The 14,774-nt window shown below is 43.3% G+C and overlaps 1 protein-coding gene across 1 annotated transcript; it reads left to right on the top strand.

The window, feature by feature from the left end:
- Positions 1–124: 124 nt before the first annotated feature.
- On the top strand, positions 125–13,457 carry eif4a3 (eukaryotic translation initiation factor 4A3). Its single transcript, XM_028594331.1, has 11 exons — positions 125–416; positions 1,657–1,729; positions 1,854–1,920; positions 3,173–3,368; positions 3,652–3,732; positions 7,313–7,454; positions 8,900–9,038; positions 11,870–11,985; positions 12,386–12,493; positions 13,106–13,233; positions 13,311–13,457. The coding sequence occupies exons 1-11, from the start codon at positions 263–265 to the stop codon at positions 13,325–13,327; spliced, it is 1,221 nt and encodes a 406-aa protein (XP_028450132.1). The 5' UTR covers positions 125–262; the 3' UTR covers positions 13,328–13,457.
- The last annotated feature ends 1,317 nt before the right edge of the window (positions 13,458–14,774 follow it).

Below are 14,774 nucleotides of genomic sequence, written 5' to 3'. Positions count from 1 at the left end.
AGAAATGCTACAGCAGGTATATAATAATATAATAGATTATCAGCGGAATGTTGCGTAACTCTTGGCCGTAGCTGCATCCATATATCTATGGCTGCATCCCTGCATAACCCGGAAGGGGGCGTGGCCTTGGCGATGACGCTGTCCTGTCTGTTTCGCGTCATCGGCGCGACACACGCGGCGCTCTTTCTCCCCGGTCTTAGCAGTTAGCAGTAATCGTTTCAGCGGAGCTTCTCGGTGCGTTTCAGCGGAATAAAGAAGAGAAATGGCTGCTGCCGTGGTTCAGGGCAGGAAGAGACTCCTGCGGGAAGAAGACATGACTAAGGTGGAGTTTGAGACCAGCGAGGAGGTGGATGTGACCCCCACCTTCGACACCATGGGCCTGCGGGAGGACCTGCTCCGCGGCATCTACGCTTACGGTAGGCCGGGGATCCGCGCGGCTTCCGGGCCTAGTTAGCTCTGGATGCTAAAGCTAACAGTTTATCACCGTGATGTATTTCCAGAGACTAGCTCAGTCCCATGCAGTCAGCTGGAGTTACACCGCGGTACTGGGGGTTTTATATAGCTAATGCAGCAGTTACAGTTACTAAATGGGTGGATGTTTTAGTTATTGAACTGTTCACTTCGATTAGCGTTAGCATTAGCTCGTCCCTCCGGCGCTGCGTGTGTTCGTCAGTTATTATACTAATATATATATATATATATATATATATATAATATAATGTTAGTTTAAGTTGCCGGAGGAATCATATTTAGTATTAAATCCCGTTCAGGTAGGAATAGTCGGGACTATTTACACCCTTATCTCCACTTCTAGTTAGTTAGTTAGCGCATGCGCAGTAGCTCAAAAACAGAAACATTAACGGAAGATTAGTCACTATCAAATATCAGAACATTTTGTTGACTATAATATTCTTTAACAGCAAATAACTGTTAGAATACAGACATTCAACCTATGGCTGGGTGATAATCAGACATCATCATCTCTGTGTGTGTGTGTGTGTGTGTGTGTGTGTGTGTGTGTGTGTGTGTGTGTGTTGTTGGCTGGGTGATAATCAGACATCATCATCTGTGTGTGTGTGTGTGTGTGTGTGTGTGTTATTGGCTGGGTGATAATCAGACATCATCATCTGTGTGTGTGTGTGTGTGTGTGTGTTGGCTGGGTGATAATCAGACATCATCATCTGTGTGTGTGTGTGTGTGTGTGTGTTATTGGTTGGGTGATAATCAGACATCATCATCTGTGTGTGTGTGTGTGTGTGTGTTATTGGTTGGGTGATAATCCAACATCATCGTCGTGTTGTAGCGTTTTTCGAGCCGTGAGGTCAGACTAGGGTGTAGGGTTAGGGGGGTACATACCCACAGGAGTATCAGCAGGCCTAATACCCACATCTCCATCTGAAGGCTACTTTAAAAACACCTCATCACATGGACATGTGTGTAGTGAAAATAGGACAAGGGTCATAAAACCAGAACTATTTTGTTTTTAATTAAAGAAAAATCTATACAAATATATAAACATGTAATAACAACATAACTCATGTTATTTAAGACCCTTAGAAAGGTATAAGCTGCAGTTTTAGAAGGTTTTTAAGCAACCAGGTCTGAGTGAAACCAGTGGGTTAGTTCTCAGGTCCTCCCTCTCTCTGGCTGTTTCAGGGTTTGAGAAGCCGTCAGCGATCCAGCAGAGAGCCATCAAACAGATCATCAAAGGCCGAGACGTCATCGCACAGTAAGATCCTAGTCATGTGACCATGTTCTCTAACAGCTGAGCTCTGCTGTGGTCAGGTCTCAGTCATGTGACTGTAGCCAGGCGGCCATGTTGTTCTCTAACAGCTGATCTCTGCTGTGTTCAGGTCTCAGTCTGGAACGGGAAAGACGGCCACTTTCTGCGTGTCGGTGCTGCAGTGTCTCGACATCCAGGTCAGTCTTCACATCAGCCATCGTATAAAACTACAGGAAGTGTTTACAACTACGTGTTTACAGCTACAGGAAGTGTATACAACTACAGGAAGTGTTTACAACTACAGGAAGTGTTTACAACTACAGGAAGTGTTTACAACTACAGGAAGTGTTTACAACTACAGTGTGTCACGTTCAGACCGGAGAAATCTCACCAATCGGTCCCAAAACCTCCCAGTTAGAGAGGAAATGATTTAACATATTCTTTGTAAATCCTTACAATCAGAGAGGTGTCTCCTGACTCTGTGAGATGTCTCCTGACTCTGTGAGATGTCTCCTGACTCTGTGAGGTGTCTCCTGACTCTGTGAGGTGTCTCCTGAGGTGTCTCCTGACTCTGTGAGATGTCTCCTCCTGACTGTGAGATGTCTCCTGACTCTGTGAGATGTCTCCTGACTCTGTGAGGTGTCTCCTGACTCTGTGAGGTGTCTCCTGACTCTGTGAGATGTCTCCTGACTCTGTGAGGTGTCTCCTGACTCTGTGAGGTGTCTCCTGACTCTGTGAGATGTCTCCTGACTCTGTGAGGTGTCTCCTGACTCTGTGAGGTGTCTCCTGACTGTGAGATGTCTCCTGACTCTGTGAGATGTCTCCTGACTCTGTGAGATGTCTCCTGACTCTGTGAGGTGTCTCCTGACTCTGTGAGGTGTCTCCTGACTCTGTGAGATGTCTCCTGACTCTGTGAGGTGTCTCCTGACTCTGTGAGGTGTCTCCTGACTGTGAGATGTCTCCTGACTCTGTGAGATGTCTCCTGACTCTGTGAGGTGTCTCCTGACTCTGTGAGGTGTCTCCTGACTCTGTGAGGTGTCTCCTGACTGTGAGATGTCTCCTGACTCTGTGAGGTGTCTCCTGACTCTGTGAGGTGTCTCCTGACTGTGAGATGTCTCCTGACTCTGTGAGGTGTCTCCTGACTCTGTGAGGTGTCTCCTGACTCTGTGAGGTGTCTCCTGACTCTGTGAGGTGTCTCCTGACTGTGAGATGTCTCCTGACTCTGTGAGGTGTCTCCTGACTGTGAGATGTCTCCTGACTCTGTGAGGTGTCTCCTGACTGTGAGGTGTCTCCTGACTCTGTGAGATGTCTCCTGACTCTGTGAGATGTCTCCTGACTCTGTGAGGTGTCTCCTGACTCTGTGAGATGTCTCCTGACTCTGTGAGATGTCTCCTGACTCTGTGAGGTGTCCCCTGTGTGACATGCTGACATGGTGTGTCCTGTGTCTAGGTGCGGGAGACCCAGGCTCTGATCCTGGCCCCCACCAGAGAGCTGGCGGGCCAGATCCAGAAGGTCCTGCTGGCTCTGGGAGACTACATGAACGTGCAGTGCCACGCCTGCATCGGAGGCACCAACGTGGGAGAAGACATCCGCAAGCTGGACTACGGGCAGCACGTGGTGGCTGGGACGCCCGGACGCGTGTTCGGTAAATCACTGCTTTTATCACAATAGTATACTACTACTACTAACCCTGAGCCAGTAGTATACCCTTACTACTACTACTACTACTACTACTACTACTAAGCCTAGTGTTGGGTGAGTACAGAGAGAGGTATACCAGCTGGATCTTAAAGATGTGTTTTCCAGAACCGTAGAAGCTGAAATCCTTAAAGGTTTTTGTGTAGAAAGATTCCCGGAGGATATTATTATTATTATTATTATTATTATTATTATTAGAGTGCCAGCTGATGGTTGTTGTGTTTCTACAGATATGATTCGCCGCCGGAGTCTGAGGACCAGAGCCATCAAGATGCTGGTCCTGGACGAGGCCGACGAGATGCTCAACAAAGGTACGTACCGTTAACTTATTCTAATGGATCAAACTCTTAATAAAGCAAAGTACTGTTAACTTATTCTAATGGATCAAACTCTTAAAGGGGTGATAGAATGATTATATAGAATATTTATCATGTTAAAGGGGTGATAGAATGATTATATAGAGTATTTATCATGTTAAAGGGGTGATAGAATGATTAAATAGGGTATTTATCACGTTAAAGGGGTGATAGAATGATTATATAGGGTATTTATCATGTTAAAGGGGTGATAGAATGATTATATAGAGTATTTATCATGTTAAAGGGGTGATAGAATGATTATATAGAGTATTTATCATGTTAAAGGGGTGATAGAATGATTAAATAGGGTATTTATCATGTTAAAGGGGTGATAGAATGATTATATAGGGTATTTATCATGTTAAAGGGGTGATAGAATGATTATATAGGGTATTTATCATGTTAAAGGGGTGATAGAATGATTATATAGGGTATTTATCACGTTAAAGGGGTGATAGAATGATTATATAGAGTATTTATCATGTTAAAGGGGTGATAGAATGATTATATAGGGCATTTCACACTGTTCTTAAGGTCTCCTAATGGGGTATGTAACATTGGTTGGGCTGAAAATGGCCTGGTGGATATTTTATTGGCCCTTATGCATCCCTGTGTTTTGGCCCTATTTGTAACGAGCTTTTCTTCCAAATATGGTATGCTCGTGAATATTTAGATGAGCTTAAAAGCTAAGCACTTAGAAGATGAGCTGCGCGTTGATTGGTTGAGCGAATTGCCATAGGCAGACATTAGAGATGCGCGCTGATTGGTTGAGCAAATCCCCAATACACACACATTAGAGAAGCGACAGAATCTCATATTCCAGACACTGCAATATTTCATTACCAAATTCACTTCTGAGACTTTTTTTATGTGAGAAATCAACTATATAAAGCTCTAATGTGGGCCGTTTTACGAAAATTGATGGCTAATTGCAAATATGGTAAGACTGTGTGTCGGACTTCAGCGGTGGTGGTGCTGCCTCGCCGCCCGGCCTGCCTTGCTTCACAGACCCCGGCCTGCTGTGAGCTCCGTTAGGCTGGCAGCCCTGACAGAGCTCCAGGGCCTGTAACTCCCCTCCTCCTGCTAGCTAAATGGCCCGTTGTGTGAGAGTGAGAGCGTGGTCAGCAAGCTTGTTACACCAGCAATCTCTTACCACACGTTACACACAATGTCACGCCACTTAGCTTAAAAGCTAAGCACTTAGAAGTTTAGCTAGGTGTTTCGTTAGCTGCGAGTGTCCCTTCAATCCTATGTGTAGCTACAAATCACGGATAGTTAGCTTCATTTTTGGTCGTAATTCGAGTATATTTACAGTTTGAATTTCGTAACGCCACTTATACAACATCTAACTAAATGTCTTATAAAGCTAACAACGGTGTCCGATTTCAAGTTAATTAATATTTGTGAGATGTAAGGGTTTCGTTAGCTGCGACTGTCCCTTCAATCCTAGGTGTACAAGATTGCGGCTAGTTAGCTTAATTTTTGGTTGTAAATCGAGTATACTTACAGTTTGAATTTCGTCACGCCACGTATACGTCATCTAGCTAAATGTCTTATAAAGCTAACACGGTGTCTGATTTCAAGTTAATGAATTTTTGTGAATTCCAGAGCTATAGCTATAGCTCCATCCAGCCGCAGGCTCTATCAATGAGACTCGCGGACAAGAGGCGTGTATTTCACCGATCGTTTGTTTAAATAACTCAACACATTATAATTACACACATTAAAAGATTAACTGGAACCCGTGGTAACAGATTGCTGGCGTAACAAGCTCGCTGACCGCGCTCTCACTCACACACACCGGGCATTTAGCTAGCAGGAAGAGGGGAGCTGCAGGCCCTGGAGCTCTGTCAGAGCACCAGTGTTTAGTAGTCCATTAGCCCAAAAACCGGTGACTTTGCGCGGGTATGGAGTGCTGTGGGCTGCCAGTCGTAACGGAGCTCCAAGTACCTCAGAGCAGGCCGGGGTGTGTGGAGGAAGGCAGGTCGGGCGGCGAGGCAGCAACACAGGCAGCACCGGCAGCTGAACTCCGACACACAGTCGGACAAAATTTGTAATTAGCCATCAATTTTAGTAACATGGCCATATTTGAGCCTTACATAGTTGATTTCTCGCATAAAAAAGTTTCAGAAGTGAATTTTGTAATGGAAAAGCAGAGATCTGTGTGACCTAGCTAGATTCAGAAGACTACCTGATCTCAGGTCAGTTGTGTAGTCTATGTAAATGTTCTACCTGATCTCAGGTCAGTTGTGTAGCCTATGTAAATGTTCTACCTGATCTCAGGTCAGTTGTGTAGCCTATGTAAATGTTCTACCTGATCTCAGGTCAGTTGTGTAGCCTATGTAAATGTTCTACCTGATCTCAGGTCAGTTGTGTAGTCTATGTAAATGTTCTACCTGATCTCAGGTCAGTTGTGTAGTCTATGTAAATGTTCTACCTGATCTCAGGTCAGTTGTGTAGCCTATGTAAATGTTCTACCTGATCTCAGGTCAGTTGTGTAGTCTATGTAAATGTTCTACCTGATCTCAGGTCAGTTGTGTAGCCTATGTAAATGTACTACCTGATCTCAGGTCAGTTGTGTAGTCTATGTAAATGTACTACCTGATCTCAGGTCAGTTGTGTAGTCTATGTAAATGTTCTACCTGATCTCAGGTCAGTTGTGTAGCCTATGTAAATGTTCTACCTGATCTCAGGTCAGTTGTGTAGCCTATGTAAATGTACTACCTGATCTCAGGTCAGTTGTGTAGCCTATGTAAATGTACTACCTGATCTCAGGTCAGTTGTGTAGTCTATGTAAATGTTCTACCTGATCTCAGGTCAGTTGTGTAGCCTATGTAAATGTTCTACCTGATCTCAGGTCAGTTGTGTAGCCTATGTAAACACCCATGGGCTGACAAAGGTTTTGGTTTTTGGGAGGTTGACGTCAACTTCCAGCTTTGTTGGGATTCGCCCGTTTTCAGCGGCAGTTTCAAAATATGAGCTGTTCATAGTAAAGGGGTGTCAGTGGGACTTTGAGCTTCTATGTATGTCCTATTTACCCACCGAACTGTCATTATTCAACTATGACAGGGTAAAATCAGTTTTGCATTCTATCACCCCTTTAATAATAAAGCAAAGTACCGTTAACTTATTCTAATGGATCAAACTCTTAATAATAAAGCAAAGTACCGTTAACTTATTCTAATGGATCAAACTCTTAATAATAAAGCAAAGTACCGTTAACTTATTCTAATGGATCAAACTCTTAATAATAAAGCAAAGTACCGTTAACTTATTCTAATGGATCAAACTCTTAATAATAAAGCAATGTTCTGCAGCAGTGAAGAACCGAGACGTTACCACCAACATGTTTCAGGTGTTAGAGAACGGCTGCTCCCATTAGTACTAGAGTTACTAACTGCCATGGGTAGTCAAAAGTCATTGGTACTGTTAGTGTGTGTTTGTGCAGCAGCTGTAGTGATGGGGTGTTTGTGTGTTTGTGTGTGTGTGTGTGGCTGTACTAATGGTGCGTTGTGTGTGTCTGTGTGTTAAGGTTTTAAGGAGCAGATCTACGACGTGTACCGGTACCTTCCTCCGGCCACGCAGGTGGTTCTGATCAGCGCCACGCTGCCGCACGAGATCCTGGAGATGACCAACAAGTTCATGACAGACCCCATCCGCATCCTGGTCAAACGGTACACACACACACACACACTCAGTCCTTACCCCAAGTGAAGGAGTTCAAGTACCTTTTGTGTCTTGATCGTGAGTGGGGGAATAATGGAGCGGGAGATTGGTCGGAGAATCGGCGCAGCGGGTGCGGTGTTACATTCAATCTATCGCACCGTTGTGATGAAAAGAGAGCTGAGCCAGAAGGCAAAGCTCTCGATCTACCGGTCAGTTTTCGTTCCTACCCTCACCTATGGTCATGAAGGCTGGGTCATGACCGAAAGAACGAGATCCAGGGTACAAGCGGCTGAAATGGGTTTCCTCAGGAGGGTGGCTGGCGTCTCCCTTAGAGATAGGGTGAGAAGCTCAGTCATCCGTGAGGAGCTCGGAGTAGAGCCGCTGCTCCTTTGCGTCGAAAGGAGCCAGTTGAGGTGGTTCGGGCATCTGGTAAGGATGCCCCCTGGGCGCCTCCCTAGGGAGGTGTTCCAGGCACGTCCAGCTGGGAGGAGGCCTCGGGGAAGACCCAGGACTAGGTGGAGGGAGGTCCAGCTGGGAGGAGGCCTCGGGGAAGACCCAGGACTAGGTGGAGGGAAGTCCAGCTGGGAGGAGGTCTCGGGGAAGACCCAGGACTAGGTGGAGGGAGGTCCAGCTGGGAGGAGGCCTCGGGAAGACCCAGGACTAGGTGGAGGGAAGTCCAGCTGGGAGGAGGTCTCGGGGAAGACCCAGGACTAGGTGGAGGGAGGTCCAGCTGGGAGGAGGTCTCGGGGAAGACCCAGGACTAGGTGGAGGGAGGTCCAGCTGGGAGGAGGTCTCGGGAAGACCCAGGACTAGGTGGAGGGAGGTCCAGCTGGGAGGAGGTCGGGAAGACCCAGGACTAGGTGGAGGGAGGTCCAGCTGGGAGGAGGCCTCGGGGAAGACCCAGGACTAGGTGGAGGGAGGTCCAGCTGGGAGGAGGTCTCGGGGAAGACCCAGGACTAGGTGGAGGGAGGTCCAGCTGGGAGGAGGTCTAAGGGAAGACCCAGGACTAGGTGGGAGGAGGTCTAAGGGAAGACCCAGGACTAGGTGGAGGGAGGTCCAGCTGGGAGGAGGCCTCGGGGAAGACCCAGGACTAGGTGGAGGGAGGTCCAGCTGGGAGGAGGCCTCGGGGAAGACCCAGGACTAGGTGGAGGGAGGTCCAGCTGGGAGGAGGTCTAAGGGAAGACCCAGGACTAGGTGGAGGGATTATATCTCCAACCTGGCCTGGGAACGCCTCGGGATCCCCCAGTCGGAGCTGGGTAATGTTGCTCGTGAAGGGGAAGTTTGGGGTCTCCTGCTGGAGCTGCTCCCCCCGCGACCCGACACCGGATAAGCAGACGAATATGGATGGATATATATATATATATATATATATATATATATATATATATATATATATATATATATATATATATATATATATATATAAAAATGAATGTGTGTGTGTGTGTTCCAGTGATGAGCTGACTCTGGAGGGGATCAAGCAGTTCTTTGTTGCCGTGGAGAGAGAGGAGTGGAAGTTTGATACGCTGTGTGATCTCTACGACACGCTGACCATCACACAGGCTGTCATCTTCTGCAACACCAAGAGAAAGGTTGTTGTTGTTGTTATTATTATTATTATTATTACTGTCAGACCCTCTGACCATCACACAGGCTGTCATATGGTTATTAATACTCTTATTAAAGAGGTCTGATACACTGTTAGAAGGATTAAAGTCTTACATTTAATATTGTAAACATGGTTTCAGGTATTAGATTTAGTTTCTGTGTGTAACATGAGTAATAAATCTTGTGTGTGGGTAACGTTTAAAGTTACTTTTATTTTGTATTTTCAGCTTAATTGCATCAGAGCTCTAAATGAGGCATTTGATGTTATTAGAGTCCAAACACACTGTTAGGTACTGTTACTAGTTTTCTCTCATGTTATTAGAGTCCAAACACACGGTTAGGTACTGTTACTAGTTTTCTCTCATGTTATATGTTGTTGAGAGAAACAAAGCGAGTAGCGACTCTAGAGTCATATATATGTGAGAGAAACAAAGCGAGTAGCGACTCTAGAGTCATATATATGTGAGAGAAACAAAGTAGTAGTAGCTTACTCTAGAGTCATATATATGTGAGAGAAACAAAGTTTAGTAGCGACTCTAGAGTCATATATATGTGAGAGAAACAAAGTTTAGTAGCTACTCTAGAGTCATATGTGTGAGAGAAACAAAGTTTAGTAGCGACTCTAGAGTCATATGTGTGAGAGAAACAAGTTTAGTAGCGACTCTAGAGTCATATATGTGAGAGAAACAAAGTTTAGTAGCTTACTCTAGAGTCATATATATGTGAGAGAAACAAAGCTTAGTAGTGACTCTAGAGTCATATATGTGAGAGAAACAAAGTTAGTAGTGACTCTAGAGTCATATATATGTGAGAGAAACAAAGTTTAGTAGCGACTCTAGAGTCATATATATGTGAGAGAAACAAAGTTTTAGTAGTGACTCTAGAGTCATATATATGTGAGAGAAACAAAGTTTAGTAGTGACTCTAGAGTCATATATGTGAGAGAAACAAAGTTTAGTAGCGACTCTAGAGTCATATATATGTGAGAGAAACAAAGCTTAGTAGCGACTCTAGAGTCATATATATGTGAGAGAAAAAAGTTAGTAGCGACTCTAGAGTCATATATATGTGAGAGAAACAAAATAGTAGTGACTCTAGAGTCATATATATGAGAGAAGAAAAGTTTAGTAGCTTACTCTAGAGTCATATATATGTGAGAGAAACAAAGTTTAGTAGCGACTCTAGAGTCATATATATGTGAGAGAAAAAAGCTTAGTAGGGACTCTAGAGTCATATATATGTGAGAGAAACAAAGCGAGTAGTGACTCTAGAGTCATATATGTGAGAGAAACAAAGTTTAGTAGCGACTCTAGAGTCATATATATGTGAGAGAAACAAAGCGAGTAGGGACTCTAGAGTCATATATATGTGAGAGAAACAAACCTAGAGTCATATATATGTAGAGAAACTCTAGAGTCATATATATGTGAGAGAAAAAAAGTTTAGTAGCGACTCTAGAGTCATATATATGTGAGAGAAACAAAGTTTAGTAGCGACTCTAGAGTCATATATATGTGAGAGAAACAAAGTTAGTAGGGACTCTAGAGTCATATATATGTGAGAGAAACAAAGTTTAGTAGGGACTCTAGAGTCATATATGTGAGAGAAACAAAGTTTAGTAGTGACTCTAGAGTCATATATGTGAGAGAAACAAAGTTTAGTAGGGACTCTAGAGTCATATATATGTGAGAGAAACAAAGTTTAGTAGGGACTCTAGAGTCATATATATGTGAGAGAAACAAACAGTAGCGACTCTAGAGTCATATATATGTGAGAGAAACAAAGTAGTAGGACTCTAGAGTCATATATATGTGAGAGAAACAAAGTTTAGTAGGGACTCTAGAGTCATATATATGTGAGAGAAACAAAGTTTAGTAGCGACTCTAGAGTCATATATATGTGAGAGAAACAAAGTTTAGTAGCGACTCTAGAGTCATATATATGTGAGAGAAACAAAGTTTAGTAGTGACTCTAGAGTCATATATATGTGAGAGAAACAAAGCGAGTAGTGACTCTAGAGTCATATATATGTGAGAGAAACAAAGCGAGTAGCGACTCTAGAGTCATATATATGTGACCACGGTGGGAAATCTAGCAGTAAACGTTAACTATCGCTTTGATATCATGTTGTTTACGGAGACGGAGAACCAGGAAATGCGTCGGGGATATGTCAATGGGAAAGCAAGCTACTAAGCCACGCCCACGGCAGTCACTATGACGACCAGCCACGCTGAGGCGATACTAAAATCTGCAATGGAAAACTGATGGCGAGTCGAGCAGGTACCATATAATGGGAAAACGCCATTAGAGTCCAAACACACGGTTAGGTACCGTTACTAGTTTTCTCTCATGCTATTAGAGTCCAAACACACTGTTCTGGTACCGTTACTAGTTTTCTCTCATGTTATTAGAGTCCAAACACACTGTTCTGGTACCGTTACTAGTTTTCTCTCATGTTATTAGAGTCCAAACACACTGTTCTGGTACCGTTACTAGTTTTCTCTCATGTTATTAGAGTCCAAACACACGGTTAGGTACCGTTACTAGTTTTCTCTCATGTTATTAGAGTCCAAACACACTGTTAGTACCGTTACTAGTTTTCTCTCATGTTATTAGAGTCCAAACACACTGTTCCGGTACCGTTACTATAAAAACTAGTTTTCTCTGGTTTGAAGTCCACACTGATATTTCATGGCGGTAAGTTAAATGTAACTGAGAGCCCTGAGGAACCCTGTTAGTAGACTTCTTGTATTGTTTATGTAAGGGCCGTGGGGCAGCAAAGCCTTCTGGGAGACTGAGTCTCGGTGTGTTTCAGGTGGACTGGCTGACGGAGAAGATGCGAGAGGCCAACTTCACGGTGTCTTCAATGCACGGAGACATGCCGCAGAAAGAGAGGGAGTCCATCATGAAGGAGTTCAGATCTGGAGCCAGGTAACTTTATCAACACAACAACAACAACATCATCCCATAACTTTATCAACACTAACATAGCCTCATCAGAACTTTATCAACACAAACACAACAACAACAACATCAGATAACTTTATCGACACAAACACATCAGATAACTTTATCGACACTAACACAACAACATCCAGTAACCTTATCGACACTAACGCAACATCATAACTTTATCGACATGAACACATCATCAGATAACTTTATCGACACTAACACATCAGATAACTATCGACACTAAGACAACATCATCAGATAACTGTTGACACTAACGCAACAACATTAGATCTGGAGAGAACGGGCATCATTAACCAACACGTAAAGTAACAACATACAATGTTGTTTATGCATTTGTTTATGTTTGTGTTTCCAGCCGCGTGTTGATCTCTACAGATGTTTGGGCGCGAGGTTTAGACGTTCCTCAAGTTTCTCTGATCATAAACTACGACCTGCCCAACAACAGAGAGCTCTACATCCACAGGTACATATCCCTCCACACAAACTAGTCCCACATCCACAGGTACATATCCCTCCACACAAATAGTCCCACGTCCACAGGTAAATATCCCTTCACATAAACTAGTCCCACGTCCACAGGTACGTATCCCTCCACACAAACTAGTTCCAAATCCACAGGTACATATCCCTTCACATAAACTAGTTCCAAATCCACAGGTACGTATCCCTCCACACAAACTAGTCCCACGTCCACAGGTACGTATCCCTCCACACAAACTAGTCCTACGTCCACAGGTACATATCCCTCCACACAAACTAGTCCCACATCCACAGGTACATATCCCTCCACACAAACTAGTCCCACGTCCACAGGTACGTATCCCTCCACGCAAACTAGTCCCACATCCACATGAAAGTAAAAGGGAGATGATGAATTCTGTCACTATTTGATCCATAATATCAATTCAGTTTTGAGTCCAAAGAGAACCTGATTAAAAAAGTTAAATATTTAAAGACAGTTTAAGTTGTGTAAGTGATGTGCGGGGCATAGTGTCTGGGGGCGGGGCTAGGACTGACTGTTTACAGCCAGCAGGAGGCGTCTAACAGCTGATTGGTGTGTCTGTAAACCCTCCAGGATTGGCCGGTCGGGGCGGTACGGCCGTAAGGGCGTGGCCATCAACTTTGTGAAGAACGACGACATCCGGATCCTTAGAGACATCGAGCAGTACTACTCCACGCAGATCGACGAGATGCCCATGAACGGTACGGCCAATCACACGCTGCCATTTCACGCTGACGCACATCTCTCTCCTCTGACCACGTTTGTTTTCTCTCCCCAGTGGCCGATCTGATCTGATCTGGATGACATCACATCGGAGCCCTGCCCATTTGACTTCCTGTTTCCTGTCTTTTTTTTTTTAAGTGTTTCTTAATTTGCTGAAAACGACTGTAAGTCTCATTTTGTAAATAAAGTTGTTTTGGTTCCACGTCGGATTGTTCTCTTTCCCTCCAACAGACGCGTGATTTAATTTAATATTTCCTCTTCATGTCTCAGACTAATGTCCAGTAGTTTATATCTCAGACTAATGTCCAGTAGTTAATATCTCAGACTAATGTCCAGTAGTTAATATCAGACTAATGTCCTGTAGTTAATATCTCAGACTAATGTCCAGTAGTTAATATCTCAGACTAATGTCCAGTAGTTTATATCTCAGACTAATGTCCAGTAGTTAATATCTCGGACTAATGTCCAGTAGTTAATATCAGACTAATGTCCTGTAGTTAATATCTCAGACTAATGTCCAGTAGTTTATATATCAGACTAATGTCCAGTAGTTTATATCTCAGACTAATGTCCAGTAGTTAATATCAGACTAATGTCCTGTAGTTTATATCTCAGACTAATGTCCAGTAGTTAATATATCAGACTAATGTCCAGTAGTTAATATCAGACTAATGTCCTGTAGTTTATATCTCAGACTAATGTCCAGTAGTTAATATATCAGACTAATGTCCAGTAGTTAATATCAGACTAATGTCCAGTAGTTAATATCTCAGACTAATGTCCAGTAGTTAATATCTCAGACTAATGTCCAGTAGTTACTATCTCAGACTAATGTCCTGTAGTTAATGTCAGACTAATGTCCAGTAGTTAATATCAGACTAATGTCCTGTAGTTTATATCTCAGACTAATGTCCAGTAGTTAATATCTCAGACTAATGTCCTGTAGTTTATATATCAGACTAATGTCCTGTAGTTTATATCTCAGACTAATGTCCAGTAGTTAATATCTCAGACTAATGTCCAGTAGTTAATATCTCAGACTAATGTCCAGTAGTTACTATCTCAGACTAATGTCCAGTAGTTTATATATCAGACTAATGTCCTGTAGTTTATATCTCAGACTAATGTCCAGTAGTTAATATCAGACTAATGTCCTGTAGTTTATATATCAGACTAATGTCCAGTAGTTTATATATCAGACTAATGTCCAGTAGTTAATATCTCAGACTAATGACCAGTAGTTACTATCTCAGACTAATGTCCTGTAGTTTATATCTCAGACTAATGTCCTGTAGTTAATATCAGACTAATGTCCAGTAGTTAATATCAGACTAATGTCCTGTAGTTAATATCAGACTAATGTCCAGTAGTTAATATATCAGACTAATGTCCAGTAATTAATATCTCAGACTAATGTCCAGTAGTTTATATCTCAGACTAATGTCCAGTAGTTTATATATCAGACTAATGTCCTGTAGTTTATATATCAGACTAATGTCCTGTAGTTTATACATCAGAC

This window comes from Perca flavescens, chromosome 2 (assembly GCF_004354835.1).
Source record: "Perca flavescens isolate YP-PL-M2 chromosome 2, PFLA_1.0, whole genome shotgun sequence".
Lineage (NCBI taxonomy): Eukaryota > Metazoa > Chordata > Actinopteri > Perciformes > Percidae > Perca > Perca flavescens.
This window is presented reverse-complemented; position numbering and strand designations above follow the sequence as displayed.